A 26,994-nucleotide genomic window follows, 5' to 3' on the forward strand; every position below is an offset into this window, starting at 1 on the left:
GTCCCACACAATCGATTTGTGTTGGGGGAACATGGTGGAATTAAGTTAACATTTTAGTTTTTACAAATGGATGTGGATTGATAAATAAAACAATTAAACTGTTGCCAGAAACTTTATCAATTGTGTTGTTTCAGCTCATTTGAAATAAGTCGTTTAACCAAACAGCAAACATTTAAGTGTATTGCGTATGCTGCAGTGCAGTCTATAAGCTGTTTTCATTCATTCATTTTCCTTTGGCTTAATCCCTTATCCATCAGGGACCGCCACAGCGGAATGAACCGCCAACTATGCGTTTTACACAATGAATGCGAATTTAATTAATCAATTTATAGTCAATCTAGGGCCATATATACTTGTAAAATAAAAGAGTTTTGCAAACAAAAAAATTATATTGAATAAAAATTATAAATAATTTGCTGAGATGGACTTAAAAAGGCAACATTATTGGTTTACATACATGTTTTTAGCCATTAAAAATTAAAGCATTTCAAAAATGCACAACATTTTTTGGTGGAGGTGACTCAATCTATTTCCATTCCAATTTCTTAGATAGTCGTAGACATACAGGGTGGGCCAGGGGCGCAACTGCACATTTACTGATGGGTATGCGGCTTCAACTTTTGCGAGCCCCCCTTCAATCCAACTATATTTTATAAGAGGCAAGTGATAAAATGTGGAAAATATTTCCATCAGTAAATTAAAGATATTTTTTCATAAAGATATCAATATGCTTCTAAAAATACAGTTTCACAGTTCTGAACACAACTGAAATAGCATGAAGTAGTAAAAGGTATAATTACATTAAGCATGTTACGTCGCAAAGAAATGCATCTCATACTACCAGAAAAAAATTTCTCAGTTTAATTTTCCCTCTCTAAATGATTATAGCACCTTGACTAGCCTTGCATTTGGACTTTTTGTACTACATTTGTCAAAACAAAATGATAGACATGGGAGTCCTAAAGGGCAAAAGAACATTGCAATTACTTCTCACATGCATACTGTGAGAAGTGTAAGGTCTGTCTTTGCAAGAACAATTGACTGAAACTGCAAAAAGTGAAATAAAAAAGACAAGTCAAATGTTTAGTGTAAAAAAAACAGAAACAAACAGTGTGAAATGTTCTATTTATTTGAAATGTTATAACTTTGTTTGTAGCTAAAAGTAAAATAGTTTTGAGCAAAGAAGTTACCAAAAGGCCTGATGAATTAATATGATACATAATAAATTCATAGAAACATGTATATGGTATAAAAAAATGGGGGGAGGGGTGGAATGATTTCTTTATTTAATAAAATACAAAATTATACGCGTATAAAATGCTAAATAAACATTTTTAACAAAATATATATATATTTTTTTTTTGAAACTTTTAAAGGTTCAGGACACCCTGGAGAACTTTTTTTTTTTATATTAACAGATTTGTGTGTTGAGCATCAGTTAAGACGATGTTCGCACCTGTCAGCTTTAATTGTGGGGAAAACTGGGTAATTTTGAGCTTTTGTCAGCTAATTTCAGCTTCCGGGTTTAAAATGATTTTCGAGGGGGGATCAAAATCGGTCACGTAGCGCAGAACTGCAAGTGCAATGATGACGCGTCGGTTTCTCATTATTATTCATAGCGGAGTTTTCTTATCCTATAAGAAGAGCCGGCTGCTTAATTATTCATGAGACCTACCAGATCTGCCAGAGTCAAGCCCGAGCTGTGAGACACGGCACGGATCCACGGCACGGGCACACAGTATTTAGCCGTTCATGAAGGCTCAAATGCGTTTGTTTCCATGATCCACGCGGTTTGTTGCATGTTTTCCCCCACAATCTTGTCAGGGCCGATCATACAGCAAAGCTGTGTGTGTGCTGCTAGCATTTTTGTCGGGAGAGCAGCACGAGAATTAGAGAATGGCCGACGCTGTCTTTCATCAGGAGTTCGTTCACATTCAGACACATCACTGTGCTGCTGTGTTTGCCTAAATCCTCAAGATTACCAGCAGGGCTAACGGTTAAAATAGACAGGTCAGGAGACCTGCTGCACTGAGTGTGCTGGATACGGGGATTGAAGGAGAAGTCCTCATTTATAGTGTTTACATGAACACACTTATCTTTATAATGATATAAATTGTGGTTGTCTGTATATGAAATTACGAATAACAAATGTAGCAGGGCATTAAATTACTGTTCATTTCTTTGCATTTTAACTTTGTAAACTATAAACTCATGCGTCTCCTCACGGTTTGTCTCATTTTGTGAGCTAGCTTCGTTCGCTCACGTTCTCCCCTGCTGGCCACGCCCACTCCTGCCCGATGCTCGCGGAGCTCCACGCCCATTAATCATGCATCTTTTGAAAAAATTCTGAAGTAGACTAACCGAAAGTGGGGGGTGTCATGGCCCATGTGTGGCGCCCCTATGCATACCCCCTTTTTGCGCCACTGGCATTTCTATGGATACACCTTAATAAAATGGGAATGGTTGGTGATATTAACGTCCTGTTTGTGGCACATTAGTATATGTGAGGGGGCAAACTTTTCAAGATGGGTGGTGACCATGATGACCATTTTGAAGTCGGCCATCTTGGATCCAACTTTTGTTTTTTTCAATAGCAAGAGGGTCATTTGACACATCAAAGAGCCTGTTGCTATCAGTGTGTGAAGAGTGGCAGAAGAGGGTTGCATTGACAATCCAACTCAATGGGCACAATGAACACATTTTATAAGCACAAGCACACCATTGTCTTTCTTGTGAAATTCCCAATAAGTTTGATGTGTCGAATGACGCTCTTCCTATTGAAAAAACAAAAGTTGGATCCAAGATGGCCGACTTCAAAATGGCCACCATGGTCACCACCCATCTTGAAAGGTTTGCCCCCTCACATATACTAATGTGCCACAAACAGGACTCTAATATCACCAACCATTCTCATTTTATTAAGGTGTATCCATATAAATGGATCAAGAAAGAAAACTGATTAGCCCCTCTTTGAATTTTTTTTTAAATATTTCCCAAATGATGTTTAACAGAGGAAGGAAATTTTCACAGCATGTCTGATAATATTTTTTCTTCTGGAGAAAGTCTTATTTGTTTTATTTTGGCTAGCATAAAAGCAGTTTTAAATTTTTAAACAGCATTTTAAGGTCAAATTTATTAGCCTCTTTAAGCTATATTTTCGTGATAGTCTACAGAACAAACCATTATTATACAATAACTTGCCTAATTACACTAACCTGCCTAGTTAACCTAATTAACCCAGTCAAGTCTTTAAACGTCACTTTAAGCTGTATAGAAATTTCTTGAAAAATATCTAGTCAAAAATTATTTACTTTCATCATGACAAAGATAAAATAAATTAGTTATTAGAGATGAGTTATTAAAACTATTATGATTAGAAATGTGCTAAAAAAAATCAGCTCTCCGTTAAACAAAAATTGGGGAAAAAAAGAAACAGGAGGGGCTAATAATTCTGACTTCAACTGTAAATTAAATGATTTACCATTCCACACATACCTGATTTCCCACACTCAACACTGCATTACTTTCAGCCTGTTAACATGCTCATTCAGTGTGTGTTTACTGCCCTGTTTTCCAGCTTCTGAAAAACTGCTGAGTGTGTGGAGAGAAATGGAGCAAACGGCCCTCGACTGTGGCCAGGTAAGGATTTACCACTTCTCTGCTGTCCTAAAGATCGTGTGTGTGCAGTGGTACAGCAGTGTGTTTGAGTGTTGTAACTGTGTGTGCGTCAGACAGAAGACGTGTTTAAGCTGGAGGAGGAGATGATGACCCTTCAGACTGATATTGTGGATCTGCAGAGACAGCCGTGGAGGAGTGGAGAGGCTCTAGAGACGCTGTAATCAACACACATACTACACTCATGTAGTCATACTCCTGATGACATAATGTTTAATATGAGCTGGCCAATATATTAGATGAAATGAATCAGGGAGAATAATACATCTAAAAATGTAGGTGTTAATTAATACTTTTTTTGAAAGGGAATAGCGCGTTCGGTGTAATTGGCCCCTTAGAATGTCACTTACAAGTTTAATAATGATTTGATCAGCTGTAGTTAGAAATTACGCTGTTTTTAATCTTGTAAGGCACCAAACTTGTTCCTGGAGGGCTGGTGTCCTGCAGATTTTAGCTCCAACCCTAATCAAACACACCTGAACAAGCTAATCAAGGTCTTACTAGGTATACTTGAAACACCCAGGCAGGTGTGTTGAGGCAAGTTGGAGCTAAACCATGCAGGGACACCAGCCCTCCTGGACCGAGATTGGTGACCCTTGATTTAAGGGCTTATTCTGTGGTCTCTGTCACCATCTTGTGGATGGACAATGTTAACCGTCTTTGCTCAGCTCAATGACAGGGTAATGGCCACAGACGCTCCATTATAAATGTTTTAAAATAGGCACTATCCTTATAAATAAACTGCATAGTTGCAATTTAAACAACTACATTCTCCACTGAAAAAGCCTCAAAACTACATTATGTTGTCCAACAGCTGCAATATTTGTCACTGTAGAATATCACACCGCTATCATCAGCCAATCAAATTCAAGAACCAGACAGAACTGTTGTACATACATACATACATACATACATACATACATACATACATATATATATATATATATATATATATATATATATATATATATATATATATATATATATTAGAGGTGTGAACCTATACCAGTCTCACGGTTCGGTTACGATTATCATGCCTTCGATTCGGTTCAATTCGAAATCTCGGTGCATCACGGTGCATTGACGATGCTTTCCATACACAGTGTTATATTTTAGGGGGGAGGCTATAACAAGCTGTTTGTATAAACACACAGAGACACAGTACCACACTGTCTCTCATTCAAACACACACAAACATAGACATCACCAAACAAACACACACACATACAAACACACACACACTTAAGCCCTCGCAACAGGGAGAGCTCGCGCTGAGCGGAGCAGAAAAATGAAAAATAGAGGCGAAAAAAAGAAGCACTTTTCTGACAGTCCCTTAAGCCTAGTTCACACTACAGGATTTTAAACATCAGCAGATCGCTGTGCCGTTCACACTACATGACTTGACTTTGTGTCTTTTAATCTCTGTGGTGTTCACACTACGCAACACTCCGTGAACGATCCACAAGAGGGGGGTCACACACTACATGATCTGACAACAACTCATTCCCCATCAGCTCATTCAAGCTACCAAACCACAGCCAATGAAAATTTTAGGGAGGAGTCGTCAGAAAAAGCTGAACACTATTGGCTGCTTGTGTGCTGATGACATCACTGACAGCGTTTCAAGCTTTGGAGAAAGCATTTAAAAACATCGTCAAATCAGCGGATTAATCACTCATCTGCAAGGTTCGAGTGGATAGATACACAGAGAGTTTTTAATTTTTGTAATTTTATAACTCTTTGAAATAAAACTAACATATTTATAACATCCTGCTGTTTTCTAACTATCAGTGTATTTCTTTCTGACATTGTTATTTTTTTTTAAATTACAAAACAGTAAAGAACTGAGCATTTCTGCCTTAAATTACCATATTGGTCAGCATGACTGCATGCATGTCTGATACTTTTGGCTGTGACTTTAAATATGTGTGCATTTTCTTGCCTGGCAACTTCCTGCTAACATAAACAAAACTTTCTGATGGCAAAAACATCAATTTACTTCAGATATCTTTCAAAACAGCAGATTCTGTGCCGAATAGCTCCTGTTTGAAATTGAAAATGAAAGCCAAGACCTTTAAGTGTTTTAGTATCTTAACTACATATTTATAGGCTGTATTATTACTGTATTAAAAAAATATTATATTTTTAGGGTAATGGTGTCATTAAATATGATGCCAGACATTCAAAGCTTAATTTTAATATCTCAATAATAGCTTTGAATGTAAATATGTTGTGACAATATGGCGTTTTATATGAGAACGGTCAGAATGAGCAGTATGGTAAATCTAATAGTTGCAGAATTCTAGTTCCACTGTTAATATATCCTCCTCTCATGTCTGTGTTAACGCAGAATGAAGCGAGTGCACCGATGCCCATTCTGACCAATCACAGATGTTTCTGCTGAGCTCCTGAACACACAGCCATTCAGCTCATGCTGATATGCTCTCTCATTGGCTGCAGCTCGTCACTACATCTGACCACACGTGGGGTTGAGTCGGCCGACTGCTCTGGAATATTTAGCATGCTGAATGTTGGATTTCCGTCTGCGAGGTGTCGGCGACGCGTCAGCAAGCCTCATTGATGCGTTGTTCAGTAGTTCACACATAAAGAGCGGCGAGCGCCGAGCACCCGCAGATTTCTTCCCGATCACAGCCCGATCTGTCGGCGAGCTCGTTAACTTCCAAATCGGGCTCAAATCAGGCTTAAAATCCTCTAGTGTGAACTAGGCATTACTGAGAGCTCCTCTCAGCGCGAGCTCTCCCGTCTAAACACATATTGCGAGGGCTTAAACGGAGCATTGCTTGTAATGTTGAGCGAAAAAAAAAGAAAGACAACTGTGAAACATAACCAGCTTTGTCTTTTTGTAGGAAACACACTTTAGATCTTTTTAGGGTAAGAGGTTTTTGAGTTATTGCCGTCTGTAACTGAATGTGTGTCAGGAATATCGAAAACAAAACCAACTGAACCGTGCTCATTTCTGGCTCCCCCCTGGATGTACAGCGCCCCTAGCATTTGCCTATGGTGCCTATGCCACGGGCCGGCCCTGAGTTGGCTGTGTTGTAAATACTCGCGCTCACCTCCCTCGCGACAGAGCGCATAGGATATAAATGACGTCAGTACATAATAACCGGTTATGATTATTACTGAACTTATACCGAATTGTCCGCGTCTGCATCGCGGTGCACCGAAGAAACAATTAATTTTGACACCCCTAATATATATATATATATATATATATATATATATATATATATATATATATATATATATATATATATATATATATATATATATATATATATGTGTGTGTGTGTGTGTGTGTGTGTGTGTGTGTTTTAACGTTTACATTTATGAGGAAAAAGCTTCATGAGTGTGACAGATGTGAAAAATCTAATGAAATAGTTTTAAAACATTGACATTGAAAACATTGTTGAGTATTTTCACAGTACTGTAAAATACAAGCCTACACAACCAACTTAAAAAGGCTTTCACTGTTTTGGGGAAAATATTATAGTTTTTATGGCTGAAAAATATAAATATATAAAATATACTGTTCAAGGTTGACATTTGACATGGAATATGTTGGCACTCACCGGTGTTGTGTTTTGCAGTGAAGTGAAGGCCATGGAGCTCTTCCGTAAACTCAGAGAGAAACCCAGAGGTAAGACGCAGGTTTTCAGCATCATCATGAGCGTGTGTGTGTGTGATCTGAAAGTGTGTGTTGCTTTCTTCAGAGCAGCGCAGTATGGGCGACTGTCAGGAGGTCATCAAACTGGTGGTTCAAGCCGTGCAGTTCTACGAGAGGAAGTTACGGGACTTTTACACACACCTGAGGTTGGTGTCAGTGCATTTAATCCAAACACAACATTCTGCAGACAAAGAGTGCTGTTTAATAATCACTGAGTTACAGAAGACACTAGCTTAATAAAAAGTAGAGATGCACAGTATGTTGACGATATTGAAAAACTGTAAATGTACATATCGCCATGGGTGTTTCTAGGCCTATTTTAAAGCCTCCCTGTATTTCTACTCAGCCCCCCTAAAACTTTTGCGATTAGCTCAAAATCTGTACACTAAATTATCGCCTCAATCCCCTTCAAATTTTATATAAAAACGGCGGCAGATTTCAGCTCCTCCCCGTTTATTGTTTTTTCATTTGATCAGCAAACCAGAGCCGTGGACAGCGAGAGAACAAGGTGTGTGTTTATCGATAGATTGTTCTAATATCTGCTCATGTGTAGTTCGTTAATATAGATAACCTTATCACACCTGTATCTCAATGTCACGAAGGAGCAGTCAGGTTTTCTCGGCGTCCACCTCATCAGAACAGCTATTACCTCCAGCGACAAATGTAATTCTAAACAAACATTTCACTCTCTTTTTTTTCAAAATGAACTACCAATTTTAAACACTTTACAGTTCGTGTGGCATTAACTATACCATACAGTCTTGCACAGAAAGGATTAAACACAGTGACAGAAGCACTAACGCCCCATTCACACAGGGCGACAGCGTCAACGCTTCCCATTCAATTTGAATGAGTGACGTCAGGCGTTGCCAACTGCATTGTGGATTCGTCAGCGCTGCTTCAGAGGCGTTGCTCGCTGCAGAAGTTGGGATTAGCTCAACTTTACAAGCGCCAACGGATGCGTCAGCCTATCAGATCACTGTATGCAAATAGGTCAGCTAGACAGTGGCCTATCCGCTTGTTAAATGTGACGTCACGCGAAGCGGCTTCCGGGTCCAAGCGCTCTATTCAACTGAATGGGGAGACTCATGAAATGGTAATAATAAACGTTTACAAAGCGATTTAAGGCTTTCGAAAAACACGATTGCAGTATATATGTCCATGCCTAATATCCGATGGCCAGAAAGTGATAAATTTCTTTATAAATTGTTAAATTTTTGGTATTTGTTATGCAGCAAGCCCAGAGATTGTTGTGTACACTATGATTTTATATAAAATTAACTTTAATGTGTGATAGGAATAAAACGTGATCATAAACGAATGATTTCTCCATTCAAAGGAATGGCGGCTTGGACCCCGAAACAGTATTACATACGTCACAAACACGTCACCACTTAACAAGCGGATTGCTGACTGAATTTCATTGGCTGATGCTGCTATGACGATCGAGTCAGCCCCAACTTCAGACACGCCTTCAGTCAAGCGTCGACGCTGAAGCCCCATGTGAACAGGGCGTTAGAGAATGTACTTATTTTAACCGTCACGGAGTTACTGACAGAGATAGAAACATCAAATGTTGTCTAGTATTAAAAACAAATACTTAATATTATCGTTCAGATCGTGAAATATGTGAATAAGCCAGTAGGTTTAAAAATATATAATTATATGTGTGGCATTTAATTAGAAAAGTGGCAGTTTATTTATTTAATACATGAAAACAAAAAAAATGCACTTTAATATAAAAAGGGGTTTTTACTACAGTAAACAGGTGAGTTGAGCCTATTTGGATTACTCAGAACTCAAATGGCTGTGCCTGTCTATGTAATACTAGTATACAACTCATATTAAACAAACAGTGAGTGAATTACTATTAAGTTGCTACAAATAAATGTAATATTAGGCTTTATATTTATATTTTTTGTTTGTTTTGTTTTTTTACCTTATAAGGAAAATAAAATCGCCCCTGCATATCGCAATAGTTCATGTTAAAATAAAAGGTATGTTTGTGTGGCTGCCATGAAGATTTTTAGCACATCAGGCAACTAGCGGTGTAACAGGTCTCAAATCTCACAATACGGATCACGTTATGGTTTTCTGCTCACAGATCAGATCATTTTTCGCATCAGCCAAAAAGGGGAGGAGACAGATGTAATTTCCTTTCCATTTATTACAAAAGCAGCACTGCAAGACACTTTTGGTTTTAACAAACAGAAGTTACAACCTGTAATTTAAATACAAATAAAATGAAGAAATAATCAGCTGAATAAAAATAATAGTAAAATATTCGGTTCTGTAAAAATTCACTGTTAATACTACTGTTTGCTGATAACGCTAAATGCATTATAATTTGTACAATTCATATTTATTTTAGTCTCATTTTTAATAAATGATTCAGTGATTCACTCATAAAACGTCATGTTTCATTGCTAGATGATCATGCTTGAAGAATTATTCAATGGCATATATTTGATGGCTGGTTGTCGCCACCTATTGTTGAAATAATGTAATTGCTGCAAGTTAAATGCATATGATGGTGATTTTAATTTTTACCATAAACATCAGTGGTTTTATCTAAACTATAAATTGTACTCCCAGTGTTATTTGGCAGTTTGTAGCTTCATAACTAGCTCAAAAGACTAAAGACTCAATCTTTCTTGATTTGTGCATTTTCAGATGTGAATGCAGCGATTTGAAGGATTAATAAACAAATGCAAATCACCATCATTTATAATTTATGCTGCGTGGGTGTTGAGATCCTGATCTTTTAATGATTAGTCATGCAGCACACACAGAATGCATTAATCCAGGCTAAACAAGCTGACAGAAAACCCCTTCAATGAAACCCACCACATCTTAAATAACCCGTCACAATTCTTAATTTGATTAACACAATATGATTTGAATGATGATTTGAATAATGTGGGAGGCGATTACAAATTTAGGATTAATCTACCAGTAAAACAATGTATTAATCCACGGGTCATGTGTGTTCCATACCGTCAAATCTATATGATCAACCGTGATCCGTTACACCCCTACAGGCAATGTTTTAACATGTGAACACACTTCTCTTGAAACAAGCAGACGGACATCCAGGCTTTTTTGATCCAGAAATCTTTACTGATTTTAGGCCCCGTTTACACTAATGCGTTTTAGTTTGAAAACGCATAAGTTTTGCTACGGTTACGCCAACCGTCCACACTACGCCAGAGTTCTCGAGCACCGAAAACGGAGCGTTTCGAAAACGCTGGAGAAGCCGTTTTCATTCTGAAACGCTGCTGCTCCGTCTCAGTGTGGATGATGGAAAATGGAGACATCTGAAAACGGAGGCGGGGCTGCAGACGTTCGCCTCTCTGATTGGGGCTTTTCCTGAATATTAAGTAGCCTAACACGCACAGTTCAGTCCTGCTTTCTCTCCGTGTAAGTTCAGACCTCGCAAGTTTGATCAAGGCTGTAGTCTCTTCTTCTCAGTTTGATATGGTAAACAGACTATACTGAGGACACGGATAAATCTTTAAAGGGAACAGTGTACTTTATAACTTCATTCACATCACCCTGGCTACAATGTTTCACTTTCTCAACAATAAAATGTACACATGATTTAAGGAACTGCCTATTTTCATTTTAATATTAGCAACTAAACAGACAGCAGAAATGTTGAGGTGTCGTGCTGCATATATGGGCGTCATCTTCACTGTGTGGATATTTATAACAAAACGGAGCCGATAACAACTGCCTCCTTTCAATTTCAGTGAAAATACGAAACACACCCTCTCTTTTGCTGAATATCAATTTTAATAATCGATAATGGCCATTATAAAAGTATAACATACAATAAGTTTATACATTATAGGAAATAAAGGCAAGCGATCAGTCAATATACAGAATGTAGGCTACGTGGTTACATTAATCATTAACTTATCTTTGCGCTCAGCCAAAACACGTTACCTGAGAACAAGTAATAGATTCCAATGACCAAAGTCAGGGAATATGTCGTTAGATAAAGACAACAAGATGAATGAAATATCCCGTTTAATAAATATAGTGAGATTAGATCCAGCGGGAGATGCTTGATGAGAAGTCCGACTAGCAGAGTTCTCATCTGGGTAGATGGGCTGCAGCACTTGCCCGAGAGTGTGTGTGGTCACGTAATGTGCGTTTTCAGCGTTTTGGTGTGGACGGAGAGCAGTTCAGAAACGCTGGGTAAAACGCGAGTGTGGACGCGGATCGTTTTCATTCTAAAACGCCGTTTTAAAACTAAAACGCACTAGTGTAAACGGGGCCTTAGTTTGGATGCTGAAATATGTGATCAATCAAGACATTCAGAAAACAATAACTTAACTCTGTTTCGAGTGTCTCTGTTTTTCCTGATTGCTTTTTATGTTTTTAGCTTGATAAAGTGGAGCAAACTGGTGTAGATATTTTTGTTTGTTTGCATTTTGTTCAAATGTCTGACTTGCTACAATAAAACATGGATGTTCACTTTGAGAAGCTGCAGTGTAGGCCTGTCACGATATCTGTTTTTTTTTTTTTTTTTGTACGATATATTGCAATAAACAATATCATTGTCATTATTTGCCACTCATAATACACTACTTGACAAGAGTCTTGTTGCGTATTCAAGTTTTAGGTGCAACAAATAGTAAGTTGACTTCTAGCTGATCATTTGATATTAGAAGTGGTATTAAATGAAAGGCAAAGGCCTCTAGATTACGCTTATTTTCCAAAATAAAATATGATCATGCCTTGATTATTAATTATTTAATTATGACAGTAAGGTCTGACTCAGAACTTTGTTCTGAGACAAAAGTCTTGTCACTGTACAGAAATCATGTCCAGTATAGAATATAAAGTCCTGCTGCAGTGGAGACAGAATGAATATTGTGTCTGACTCCATCATGAGCTTGGAGGACTGCATCCATACATCTCTGCACTGACTCAAATCACTGATTAATAAAGTCATCTGGAATGGCAAAGAAAGCGTTCCTGCAGGACTCCCAGAGTTCATCAAGACTCTTTAGATTCATCTTCTCTTCTCCTCCTCTTACCCCAGACATGCTCTGTAATGTTCATGTCTGGTGACTGGACTGGCCAATCCTGGAGCAGCTTGACCTCCTTTGCTTTCAGGAACTTTGATATGGAGGCTGAAGTATGAGAAGGAGTGGTATCTCCATGTCTGCTCTAAGTTTTTAGAAACTTGAAATGTAACCACATTTTGACCAATTATTTTTTAACATATATTTTAATAATTATATAAGCATGTGATTGAATCCGATTTCATTCCTTGAACGATTATTTCACCCTTATTTTGTTTTCATGAAAGTTAGAGTAAAACATATAAGTCACTTTACTTTCATATAATGTTTAGGTTTAATCTGAAGAGATCATCTTTGGCTCTTGTTCTAAACCCTAGTTTTTATTTCAGTATTTTGAGTTTTTTAAACCTTGATATTCCAGATTATTTCAAGTAGTTTTATCTCCAAAGCCAAATATTATCCTGTAGTAACTTTACTAACTAAGCTCACTTTTTCAGTGGAAAATTAATTTATTCAGCTTTCAGATGATGTATGACAACTGACATTTACGACGTTTTGTGGTCCAATTTTTATACTAATTTGTCCATTAAATGAATTTGGAGGCATGACTGCGTTGTTTTTATTTCCATATTGCGATATACACAGTACAGAGTTACACTAATAAAAAGGAAACAGTCAGAATAGACTGTCATGTATTCTTCCATAAGCATTACTTTATAAAGGTGAAGTTAAAAACATTGTAAAAAATAACGAATATTTTATTGTATAATATTATCATTAATGAATAATAATACAGTTTCTTTGCGGTTAATTTTGCAGAATTAAATATAAACTAACGCTATTATGTTCATTGTGAAATGGTAAAATATAACTAAAACACATTCTAATATTAAATCTCAGATTTAACATAATAAAATGTTATAATTTTGGAAAAAACGAAACATAAAACACAAATTTTAGCACCAATTGTAGTATTAAATAATTAATTTGTTATTGGATTAACGTACGTTTTTATATGCTAACATTAGCACCATTCTGAGTTCATGCTTAGGAAAATACTCGCCTGCATCCGTCGGGAGAAGATAGGAAACGCTGTACAATGACATCCATGTAATGATAATGCTGTCAGAGCTGTATTTCAGTACCAAGTCGCTAAACGAATTCATAAAAATGGTAAACATTCTGTCCTTGCTAATGTCAAACACTCCCGTGCCGCGCTTTTAGATCATGACGCGCGCGACACGTTCAGATAGGCTACGTCAAATGAACGTAAGAAGGCACTGACCAATCACAATGTCAAAATCGCCTGTATTTTCATACATATCGATGATAGAATACTAAATAACATGCAAATATAGCGACTATATTCTAACCCCATCAGTCAATGTCCGCTTCTCTTAATCATCGGCTTTTAACCTTGATTTTTTAACAAACTTCGTAGCCAATTACAGATGTTTATGTTACGCGTGTGAACACTTAGCAACGCTCGCTACAATTTTCATAATTGTAAACAAGATGTAAGACCTACAAAACAAGGGTCTTACCCTATAAATCTATATAACAATATGATTAATACATATAACGGGAATTTCCAAAAGGGAGATGAACTTGGAGAGCTTTTCTGGCTTTCAGTAGGTTAGTCATATTTTACAATAAACATAATAGTTTGTATTTAATTCTGCTAATAAAACCACATAGTTTAGGAAGTATCAATTACTGCTAATATAATACGATATAATATTCTTTATTTTTGTAAGATTTTTTACTTCACCCCTATAAAGCAATGTTTAATTAACGACGGTATACATGACTGTTTCCCTATTATTTCCTTTATATTGAATTTGTTTTGTGAATGACACAATATGGAAATAAAAGTGACTCAGTTATGCCATTTAATCCAGATTGAATTAACAAATTGGTAGGAAATGGCTCCACGAAACCGTCGTAAGTGTCAGTTATCTGAAATTGAGATTCATACGTCATCTGGGAACTGAATAAATAAACTTTCCTGTGAGAAACTGAACTTTTCCAGTTAGTATAGGATAATATTTGGCTGAGATACAACTACTTGAAATAATCTGGAATATCAGGGTTTAAAAAACTCAAAATGCTGAAATAAAAACTAGAGCTTAGAACAAGAGCCAAAGATGTGATCGCTTTAGATTAAACTTCAACATATTATATGCAGGTAAAGTGACTTTGTCTTTCATATAACATTTCTGAAAACAAAATATGGGTGAAATGATGTCCCATAGTGACATGGTGGCTCAGTGGTTAATACTATGGCCTCACAGCAGGAAGGTTGCTGGTTTGAGTCCCAACTGGCTCATTTGGCATGTTTGTGTGGAGTTTGCATGTTCTCCCCGTGTTGGCGTGGGTTTCCTCTAGGTGCTCCGGTTTCCTCCACAGTTCAAACACATGCGCTATAGGGGAATTGATGAACTAAATTGGTTGTAGTGTAGGAGTGTGTTTGTAAATGTGTGTATGGATGTTTTCCAGTACTGGGTTGCAGCTGGAAGGGCATCTGCTGTGTAAACATATGCTGTAAGTTGGTGGTTTATTCCGTTGTGGTGACCCCTGATTAATAAAAAGGGACCAAGCCGAAGGAAAATGAATGAATGGATGAATAAGGGAAAGAATGATATTCCATAGTTATTCAGTCAACGAAATCAGATTCAAACTAGGGCTGAGAGATATGGCAAAAATGCAATCACGATAACTATTTTACATATTAAACAAAATATATATTTCCATGTAAGTTGTTAATGTTTCCAGGTTTAAAAGAGTATCCCAACATCGACTGAAGACAAACAAATAGAGAGTTCTAATAGGGTTTTTTTGTTGTCCAAATTAAGTTTATAGCAATGCATAATACTAAACAAAAATAAAGATGTGATATATTTACAGTAGGAACAATATATCAATAGGATATGGCCATGGATTATCATCTTTTTCTTACTATTCTAATGATTTGTGGCATAAAAGTAGCATAACTAAGTAAATAAATCAATATTTAATAAATCAATAAATGAAACATCAGTTCTGAGTGTGCCTCACACAGGTGAGTGGGCTTGACAAACCACCCATAGAAAACAACTCTTTCATCTCTCTGACACTTCAAGCGACACTTGCACCACTTTTGCACCAGACACTTTCTCATAATCATTCCATATCATAAAGAAAACATTGCATTTATAAAGTGTGCCTCACACAGATGAGTGGGTTTGACAAACCACCTGTGGAAATTCATTCATTCATTCATTTTCATGTCGGCTTAGTCCCTTTATTAATCCAAGGTCGCCACAGCAGAATGAACCGCCAACTTATCCAGCAAGTTTTTACGCAGCGGATGCCCTTCCAGCCGCAACCCATCTCTGGGAAACATCCACACACACACACTCAAATACTACGGACAATTTAGCCTACCCAATTCACCTGTACCTCACCTGTACCTGGGGGAAACCAGAGCTCCCGGAGGAAACCCACGCGAAGGCAGGGAGAACATGCAAACTGAGCCGAGGTTCGAACCAGCGACCCAGCGACCTTCTTGCTGTGAGGCGTCAGCACTACCTACTGCGCCACTGCCTCGCCCACCTGTAGAAACACTCTTTTCAATAAAAAACACCCTCTTTCTTACTCTAGCACTTAATTCTGAGCACTAACAGTTCCCTTGTATAATTACCTCTCTTGTATTGCCTCTTCATGTTGAATCGCTGAATGCCTCCTCAATCGTGAGTGTCGTCTGCTAAATGACTGAATGTAACTGTGTGCAGTAAGACGATGGTGTGCCGTCAGCGCGTTCTGGCTCTGCTGCCGCGTGTTGAAGGGCTGGTGAGCGCCATGGCGAGGAGCGAGAAACAACTGCTGCATTTACAGGAGAAGCGACAGAAGGAGCTCTGGAACCTGCTCAAAGTGGCCTGCGTATGTATATGCTACTATTACACTACACATAATAGTCATACTTACTGTGCACACTTTGTGTTTTCCTGAATGCACAGAACTCCAGATGGCTATGACATGCCGTATGCAACAGTACTCGCATGCAGTGTTGGGTGTAGTTAGTAACTGGAATGCTGTAACTAGTTAGTATAATTACCTATTATGCAAAAAAATCACTTTAACAGGGAGTTGTGTGTAATGTAATGTAATGTGTATTTATATAGCGCATTTATTGTGTATGGCCATACACCCAAAGCGCTTCACAATCATGAGGGGGGTCTCTCCACACCACCACCGGTGTGCAGCATCCACTTGGATGATGCGACGGCAGCCACAGGACAACAGCGCCAGTGCGCTCACCACACACCAGCTATTGGTGGAGAGGAGAGACAGTGATAGAGCCAATTCGGTGGAAGGGGATGATTGGGAGGCCATGATCGTGAGGGCGGATAGAGGGACTTTGGCCAGGACACCGGGGTTACACCCCTGCTCTTTCACGAGAAGTGCCATGAGATTTTTAATGACCACAGAGAGTCAGGACCTCGGTTTAACGTCTCATCCGAATGACGGCGCCCACTGACAGTTTAGTGTCCCCTTCACTTTTACTGGGGCATTAGGACTCACGCAGACCACAGGTTGAGCGCCCCCTGCTGGCCTCACTAACACCACTTGCAACAGCAACCTGGTGTTCCCTAGTGGTCTCCCATCCAGGTACTGACCAGGCTCAGCCCTGCTTAGCTTCAGTGAGTAACCGCTCTTGGGCTGCAGGGTGACATGGCTGTGGCCGTGTGATGACAGTCTGTGAATATAATCAGCTTCTGATGGTTATAATGTTATTTTTTATAGTCAGACTTGATAAAAACAGTCTGCAGAAACACTTTGATTGGCATTCTCCCTTTTTACGTGTTATCAGATGGGGAAAGCCCCGCCCACTAGTGACCATGGCTGTTTCTCAATTCCAAGAAAGCAGAGAACGGACTCGCGTTCTTGTGGAGACCGGTCTTGCCAGTTCACCTCGGAAGAATGAACTTAGGAGACCGCGGGAACAGAGAACACGTCCTGTGATAAATGAGATGCTGCGTTCTTCCAGATGGTCACGTGACCTTCACGCGTTTTTTATAGAAAAATGATTTAAACATTACAGCACTCATACAACGATGTTTTGTTTTTCCCTATTTTCAAAATATATACTATACATAAAGACAATATAAATAGACGTTGTGTAACAGAGGCCAGCTAGTAAGTGCTGTGCAGGTAAACCTCACTCCTCTGACCTCTAAAGGTGCTCTAGCGACAGCCGCTAGAAGCTATGCTCTTTAGCCTCCTTGGTAGAGCAACCGACTCCCATGCGGAAGGTCGCCAGTTCGATCCCAGCTCAGAGCGGGTTGGGTGGTGTAGAATCTGGTGGGGTTACAGTTGCACAATATATATAAATCAGATTTTAGTACGAATTTTAGCAAATTAACACCCTTAATGTGTTTATTCCTTTATTAAGATGTCCATGTTAATGTTTATGTAGCACTTTTAGATTTGGACCAGCACTATTAGTACCACAATATATCTAGGTTCCACTGGAGTAGCACAATGAAGGATGAGGGAGTTGAACAATTAACTGATTTATTGCAGAAAACTCACAATAAACAATTTAAACATCAATGGAGTACTCCGATAATAAAATAAAATAAAATAAATGAGTTGAAGTGAAGTTTATGTATAAACAAATTTCGAGAGGATCACGTGCTTATGATTGCAAGCAGCTGACCCGCATTATCTAAATCACTCCGATCCAATCAGATGACTCCTAAACTACTATAAATACCCAGGGGTTTATTCCATTGCTATCTTCGTTTTGAAGAGTCCCCCCTTCCTCCCCTACTCCTTCTTCTTAGACGGGTGACACGGTGGCCCAGTGCCAAGAATGTCTCTGGTTCCTGGCTTTACCAAAACTAGCAGACATTTCTGTGTGGAGTTTGCACTTCTCCCCGTGCTCACGTGGGTTTCCCCCGGGTTCCCCGGTTTCCTCCCACCGCCTAAAAACATGCAATTAAGTCAATTGAACAATCCAAATTGTCAACATAGACTAGGGTTGTAACGGTATGAATTTTTCACGGTATGATAATCGTCTAAAACAATACCACGGTTTGACGGTTTCGCGGTATACGGTATGTTACAAATGTTACAAAATAATAGAACAGTGAAGCAAATTTGACTTTTTCCAAATAATATATTTTAGTTACTATAAACAACACCACTTACAATGAACAAATAAAAATAAGAAAATAATAAATAATGTGTCAAAGTCCAAATAAAGTCCAAATAAACATGGTGCAAATCCTCAGTAAAAAATAGATATAAATATTTACTATACTATAAATAGTTACATAACGAAACTAGATTCAATATGGAACATCCTTAGGTTTTATGTGCCAGCATGGATATGGTTGTCTATCGATATGGATTTGGATATGGTTGTCTGCAATGCAGACAAACAGCTGCATCTTCATTTGCGTCTTTTGAAAACAGCACGAGCAGCAGTTCGTCTTTGCTGTGTCACTGTTTTGTCATGTTTCTGTGCTGCTGTGCATGCAAAAGTACTTAGTATGAGAATTATTTCATGAAAAACTTTTTTTTTTGCGTTTTATTTAGCCGCGCATAAATGTATGCCTATCTCTCATTCCGTGTTGTTCAAAAAGCTTGGTCCACAAACAAAAGCGAAACCTATGCTTATTGGTTGTGATATAGCGAGTTTGAACCAATCTGGGCATGGAGGAGGGACAATGCATCAATGTATCGTGTCTGGTTTGTCCGGAGACACAGTGACGAGCGTTTCTTTGTCAAATCAGCGTTGTCAAATGTTGATGACGTAACCGCACTGATTCCGGAGCCTCTGAAAGTCCGCGAATGTTATGTGATACAGCACTGGAAAGCTGCGATTCTCTTCTTTATGCCAATCTTTGAATTGTATGAATCGGATCAGCGGATCAAAAGTTATTAAACATTTAAGAGCAATACTTATTTTTAGCCGCGGGCGGCTGTCTCGGTCTTTAAGGGTTAAAACCGTTGATATGCAATTGTTCATGGTATGATAATCGTGCACGTTCAAATCGTGGTAAACCGTCATACCGGTATATTGTTACAACCCTAACATAGACACACTTCTAGTTAGTAATTAATTTCAAGAGCATTCACTTGCTACAGCAGGGGAGTTCTCGAGATCTACCTGAGCTCAAACTCCCCTCCCGCCTTGCAACGGGAGGGAGCCCTGGGCTCGAGGATCTCATGAGCTCAGGGCTCTCTCCCGGGACAGCATGCCAAACAAGCTTTATAATTAATCATCAGCTAAGTGTGAACTCTTGAAAGAAAAAACATGAAAAGCTTCCAAATTAAATGAAATAACCCAATGTAAGTCAATACACTCGTTCGGTCGATGCTTTTTTTTTTTTTAGACGGATGCTCCTGTACGTAATTGAGTCAAAGTTCAATATCAGTTCCTCAATGTGGTATACGAACCAAACAGTCCAACAGTCAGGTCCCAAAACAAAAGTTCACGTGAATGCTTCCGCTCCTTGATGTAGGTGCGTTGAATAAATGGAATATTCCTACCGGTACCGATGAAATAGATGAATCTCCTTATCGGCTGGATTAACGAACAATTCAGCAGATCAGCTCACACTGTAACAGATCTCGCGGCTGGCCACACCACTTTCATGATCGTTACACTCACTGGGCTGGGCTCGCCATCTTTTGTTCCATCTTAATTCTTAACAAAAAAAAAAAACAATCGGAGAAAGATCAAAATCATCAAAAGTGTCGTTCAGTGGGGGGGGCGCACGTGAGCTCGACGAGGATGGCTGCGTAGTTTGAGAGCTCTCCACAACTTCGCGTAAAAAAACTATTCCTACCTTTTACAAACTGACTATTAACCTGGGTCTGGCTATGCCTAAACCACTGCCTTTGAAGGAATGTGATATTTTTACTAAAGCACGCAAGACGACGAGTACACGAAGCGCGAAAGTATCACCTTCGACAGAGAGTGTGGAGGCCGGCAGCATGGCGGACTTAGCTGAGGTGCTAACTGAGTTAAAAGCGCTTCGCTCCGAATTCGGATCAAAACTAGATGGCATAAACAACCGCCTTGAACTAATGGCAAGCTCTGTCTCAGTTTTGGAAAACAGCCTGACTGACATCAAACGTGAGATTTCTGCGAACGAGAAACGCATAGAGGAAACGGAGTCGCGCATTTCTGCAATTGAGGACAGACTGGACAGAACGGAGTCTGAGTTGACCATGGCGACCAAACGGATTGCACATCTGGAAATGAAAACGGACGACTTGGAAAACCGCGGAAGGAGGAAGAACATCCGTGTGTTCGGTCTTAAGGAAGGAGCAGAGGGTACACGCTCTTTACTGGACTTTATACACGACACACTCCCTCAATGGATAGGTCTTGAACCCGAGAAATCCTTCACACTGGAAAGGGCCCATCGTACGCTGGCACCTGCAACTCCCAACCAAAACAGACCGGTGCTCGTCCGCTTTCTCAAATTTCAAGACAAGGAATTTGTACTGCGCAACGCGAGAAATCGAGATATCATCCACGATGGATCCAAAATCTCATTTGCCCAAGATCTCTCCGCAGAAACGATTCGACAGAGGCGTGAGTTTAACGATGTCAAAAAAAAGTTTTTGAGCATGGGAAACTTCCGCGGGTTTCACCATCCCTGTAAGCTGAGGGTGCTCCACAACGGTAAGATCCAGCTGTTCTCCACACCGCACGAAGCCGAGGAGTTCCACCGCAGCATTAGCACTACTTGACCGCAAACTTTATGACCAGGTTGGACCATTTGTTTGGGAATAGATATATTTTACCTGTTACATAACTAAAGACTAAATTTTGAACTTATCCGTTCACCACCAGTATACTTAATATGAGGACATAATTCCCGTTTTCCTGGATTTTATTACTATTAACGTTATTATTTTGTTTGCTTTTTGCTACGATCCCTATACAAAATCTTGCTCTTTCTTAGTTAAATAATTTTTGGTTGACTTAAATAACGGGAGCTTTGTTATATTCAATTTCATTCATAAAGTAAAGCTGTAGGCTATGTCTAGCCTAACGTTACATGTTAATATACTCTTTTACGCGTTGTTGTGGACACCTATTGTTGGCCGTTTTAGTTAGGTGCTACAGGAAAGTTGTGGTTATCTAAAGATGCCTTGTCATTTGGGGACTAGGCTTTTGTTCTGGGGGTGGGGGGATGTCTCGTTTCGTTTTTTATATATTTTTTTATTTTTTCCTTCTTTTATTTTTATTATTATGTTCATACTGCTCCATTACTTCGAGTCACACAACAAAATATGGAAACATACGATTTCCAATGGCTAACAATATACTTAATATAATGTCATTTAATGTCAGAGGCTTAGGGCATCCTATTAAACGTAAAAGAATTCTTACATTCTTAAAAAAGGAAAAGGCTGATGTTGCACTACTACAGGAAACACATCTGTCCAGTGAGGAGCACAAAAAACTTAAAAGAGATTGGGTAGGACAGGTATATTTTTCAAGCTTTGCGAGTAATAAAAGGGGGGTAGCAACACTGATTCATAAAAATCTTCCATTTATATTTAAAGAACAATTTAATGACCCAGAGGGTCGGTATGTACTTATACATGGAATACTCTACGGCAGGGAACTTACATTGCTCAACATCTATGCCCCAAACGCAGACTGTCCTAAATTCATGATAAAAATGATTACCCTATTTAGCCTATACAATACAGAGTTTGGAACAATAGCTGGAGATTTCAATTGCTGTATGGAAAGTAGTTTAGATAAATCTTCACCCTTTGCCTCTAACCCCAATGCGTCAAAGGCTTTAAAAATGGCTTCTAATGATGCAGGCCTTGTTGATGTGTGGAGAGAGTTTAATCCTTTAGTTAAAGATTATACCTTTTATTCAGCGAGACACAAGACATATTCTCGATTGGACTTTTTTCTCGTACCACAGGGTTTACTACCATCTGTTAATTCCTGTAGTATAGGTTCAATCCTTATATCTGACCATGCACCAGTCTACCTTCGGCTGTTGCTACACGAACAGATTCACTCAACAAGGTACTGGAAATTTAATTCTTCATTCCTTACGAACACAGAAGCCTGTAATAATATTAGGCAATGGCTGGAACAATACAGACAAGAAAATGAGGCCTCCCCTGTCACTCCTGCAGTGATTTGGGACGCAGCTAAAGCAGTGCTTAGGGGACAACTGATTTCATATGCATCTGCAAGGAAAAAAAAGATAAACAAACAAACTGAACAACTGAAAACAGAGCTTTCCTGCTTAGAACAACTTCACAAACAGTCACCTACAGAGGCAAACAAGAAGAAGCTCAACACTGTTAGAAATAGTCTTAACTTACTTCAAATTGATCATGCCAAAAAACTTTTATTTTTTACTAAACAACACTATCATGAATATGGTAATAAACCAAGCAAGCTTTTAGCCTATCAACTCAAAAAGGAGCAGGCTGAACGTACTATAAAATGTATACGTAATGCAGCTGGCCAACTGAAATATGATTTGCAATCAATAAAATCCTCTTTTTTTGACTACTATACAAAGCTCTATACATCAGATAACCCCTCTGAAGTTGATATAAAGTTGTTTTTGCAGCAGATATCCTTGCCCTCAATATCTGAGGAGGAAAAGGAACTACTAGATTCTCCATTTACTTCAAAGGAGGTGTTTCAAGCTATTTTATCACTCCCCACTGGAAAAGCACCGGGCTTGGATGGATATCCTGTAGAATTCTACAAGGCCTTTTGGCCTCAGATTGAACCCTTGTTTATGCCAATGATTACAGATTTTGTTCAAAATGGAACTCTTCCCGAAACATTGAAGATAGCTGCAATATCCTTGATACACAAGAAAGATAAAGATGCCTCAGAATGTAGTTCTTTCCGCCCTATTTCATTGCTCCCTGTTGACTTTAAAATAATATCCAAATTAATCGCTCGTAGATTAGAAAACTTACTGCCCAAACTTATCAATCCTGACCAATCTGGCTTTGTAAAAACTCGAAATGAATTTGACAATGTTAGACGATTACTAAATATAATTGACCACTCGGCCCTGTACGAACAACCAGCATTAATAATATCTCTGGACGCTGAAAAAGCGTTTGACAGGGTCGAGTGGCCATACCTATTCTCAGTTCTAAAGAAATTCAATATTGGCGATAGATGTCTTGGGTGGATAAAGTCTATGTATAGCAACCCGCAAGCCCAAATATGTGTAAATGGGACTCTGTCCGAAAAACTTGGTCTGCATAGAGGATGTCGGCAGGGATGCCCCCTGTCCCCGTTTTTATTTAATTTAGCCATCGAACCATTTGCAGAGGCCGTACGGCTCAGCAGTAAAATATCAGGGATTTGTATTGATAAAATAGAAAACAGAATTTCACTATATGCCGACGATATAATCCTGTACTTAAATAATCCAGAAAATTCAGTACCAGCAGCACTAGATCTGATAAATACATTTGGGAGAATATCAGGCTATAAAATTAATCTATCAAAGTCTAATGCATTTTTAATGAACATGCCAATTTCTAATAAGCTAAAGACCATCTCACCTTTCACCTGGTCTCAGACTGGATTTAAATATTTAGGGGTGAATGTTTCTCCTAATCTCAAAGATTTATTTCACATAAACTACCCCCCACTTATTAAAAAGATTAAGGAAGATTTGGAACATTGGAATTTGCTCCCCATTTCACTGCTTGGAAGAATTAATGTAATAAAAATGAATATATTACCAAGAATTAATTTTTTATTTCAATCCTTGCCCTGTTACTTAAATAAAGATTTTTTCAAAAATGTTAACAAACTGATAAGCTCTTTTATCTGGAAGAACTCTACACCCAGAATATCTTTTAAAACACTAACTAACACAAAAGAGAAAGGAGGGTTAGGCCTTCCTGACTTACAGTTATACTATTGGTCTGCGCAGATAAAGGGGATGATTGGTTGGATACAACCATCAAGAACTGCTCACTGGACAGATATTGAAGAAGCTCTTTGCTCACCTATACCTCTGACATCTCTTCCTTTCATTAACAATATGGGAAAATTACCCCCAGTGACAAGAACCTATGTTATCCACAACATTCTTCGGGCCTGGCAAGATGCAAAAAGGTTTTGTGGTTTCTCTGCTAAAATATCTATGCTAGCCCCTCTGTCCCCTAACCCAGATTTGCCACCCTCGCTTGGGAAATCTTTGTTTATAAAGTGGAAAGAACATGGTATATGTCAGTTCCGAGATCTGTTTATCAATGATACTCTTAAATCCTTCATAGACTTAAGGCAAGAGTTCAAGATACCAAGACAGGATTTTTATAAATATCTGCAAATTCGCCATTTGATAATTAGTCACGAAAAGAGAGGTCAACTATCCCTAAAGCTGTCCAATATAGAGGAGATTTTGGTGAACTCTGAATCTTTAAAAGGAAAAATCTCGGAGATATATTCTGCACTATTAGAATATTACAACTCTTCACTGGGATCACTTAAAAACGTGTGGCAAAGAGATTTGGGATATAATTTTAATGACGATCAGTGGGAGGCTATATGCCAGAATACTTTCATTCCCCTTTCCAATAACAGAATAATTGAACAAAATTATAAATTTATACATAGGATGTATCTGACCCCACTGCGTTTGAGCAAAATGTACCCTAATGTATCACCCAGGTGTCACAGATGTAAAACCTATTTAGGATCAATCATGCATGTTTTTTGGGAATGCAAAAAGCTAAAATTTTTCTGGAAAGCAGTACAGGACTTTACAGCCAAAGCTTTGCAAGTTCCATTGGACAACACACCAACACTATACCTCTTTGGTACAGAACTGAACAAGACACTTGATCCTATTTCTATAAAGAGACTCGGCATCATCTCCTATCTAGCAAAAAAATGCATTTTGCTCAACTGGAACCAACAAAAACCTCCAACATTTGAACTCTTTATAAAACTCTTGAATGAAACAATGCCCTTGGAACAATATACATACTACTTAAAAAACAAAGGGGATGCCTTTCAAAAAATATGGATGCCTCTAATGATTCTCTGACTCTATGAACACATCTGATGTATTTTCACAATATGTGTGACCTTAATCACTGCATAACTTTGTGTATTATGTTTTATTTTTATTTTTTTTGGTATTTTGTTGGTATGTTTATTTATTTCTTTATTATTATTATTTTGAAATAATTTATTTATAGATTTTTTTTTTTTCTCTTTGCCTTTTGCTGCTATATTTGTCTACTGATATATTTGTCTTTGGCCTTTTTTGTTTACGTTTGTATGTTCATTAAAACCAATAAAAAAAAAAAAAAAAAAAAAAAAAAAAGTGTCGTTCAGTCGATGATGTTTGGAGTAAAGATTAACTTCTAAATTAAAATAAACGAAAATACAGCACAATTCACTGGTTTATATAAACTCAAAGCTCTCCCGCGTGCATGTTCAGGAACATTCACTGACTGTGTCCACAAAAGAAAAGGAAAACCGGCTTTCTCTCTAGAAGTTGGGGAGCGCCCTCTACAGGAACCCATTGGTGACTACACTGTTTGGTAAACCCATTTCTATGGGGGTTACATTTATATTCACCGTTTTATTTAGGGAAACTCTTCAGATAAATAAGTGATATCTCTGAACTTTAATAATAAATCGAAACAAAATGCTGCGCTTCCCACCTCCAGTCGCAATGATTTTCGGGAATTCTAGAGTGCACAAGAACACGGGGACACAAGACCGCTGATGAACGCATATTCAGAAACAGCCCATCTCTCAATCATTAGCATAGGATGTTAGTCTTGTTTTTGAATCTGCCACTATGCTGACACACAGGCATTTGTAGCTCCGCCCACTTTTGAAAAAAAAGTACAATGTAAAGTAAAATGTAAATGTCGATTTGAATGTAAATCGACAGTCAACAAAACAACACAATTAGGATCAAAGCCTAAAAGGGTCAGTTTCAGAGAGTTAGAAAACATTATTTCTGTGGTATATTGAGCTGAACTTTACACACACACACACACACACTCTAGAGACATTTTTTACATCATGTAAACAAGCATTTTTCAGGTAATCCAACAATTGTAAATATTAGTCAAAGATTACACAAGTAAACACAATAAAGGTTTTAATATTAAGGGAAAACAAAACACATTGTATATCGTTTTTAAAGTTATTTCAAGAGTTCGCCCTTAGCTGATGATTGATTATGGAGCGTGTTTGGCATGCTGTCCTGGGAGAGAGCCCTGAGCTCGTGATATCCTCGAGCCCGTGGCACCCTCTCCACCTATCCCCAACCCCCCACCCCCTATTGCAGGGTGTCTTTGCTGTCAATTTAGATTTGTCAATTTACTTATGTTACATGATTTTGGTCTCCGTGCTGCCCTGACAAGGAAATAGGAGGAGTAGGGGTGGAAGGGGGGATTCTTTAAGATGAAGATGGCTGAAGTAAGATACTTTGGTTATTTATAGGGGTTAAGGAGTCGTCTGATGGGCAAATCAGTGTTAGCTAATGTGAACCAGGTGCTATCAATCATAAGCGCGTGCTCCTCTCGAAATTAGTTTATAAATAA

At 38.4% G+C, this 26,994-nt stretch overlaps 1 protein-coding gene across 5 annotated transcripts in view; it reads left to right on the forward strand.

The window, feature by feature from the left end:
* ikbkb (inhibitor of nuclear factor kappa B kinase subunit beta) overlaps positions 1-26,994 on the forward strand; it is a 91,547-nt gene that overhangs the window by 52,793 nt on the left and 11,760 nt on the right. For 2 of the 5 annotated variants that reach the window (XR_012383759.1, NM_001123265.1), the window contains exons 15-19: positions 3,578-3,639; positions 3,732-3,835; positions 7,287-7,336; positions 7,410-7,509; positions 16,173-16,320. Coding sequence is in view for 2 of the 5 variants with exons in the window: in NM_001123265.1 (NP_001116737.1) it covers positions 3,578-3,639; positions 3,732-3,835; positions 7,287-7,336; positions 7,410-7,509; positions 16,173-16,320 (464 nt within the window). In the remaining 3 variants the exon portion in view is untranslated. Of the gene's footprint in view, positions 1-3,577; positions 3,640-3,731; positions 4,086-4,236; positions 4,434-7,286; positions 7,337-7,409; positions 10,494-11,651; positions 11,852-16,172; positions 16,321-17,251; positions 20,096-26,994 lie in introns of those variants that run through there. The other 3 variants (XM_073909658.1, XR_012383760.1, XR_012383761.1) reach the window with 3 other exon arrangements.

The sequence above is a fragment of the Danio rerio genome, chromosome 8 (genome assembly GCF_049306965.1).
Source record: "Danio rerio strain Tuebingen ecotype United States chromosome 8, GRCz12tu, whole genome shotgun sequence".
Lineage (NCBI taxonomy): Eukaryota > Metazoa > Chordata > Actinopteri > Cypriniformes > Danionidae > Danio > Danio rerio.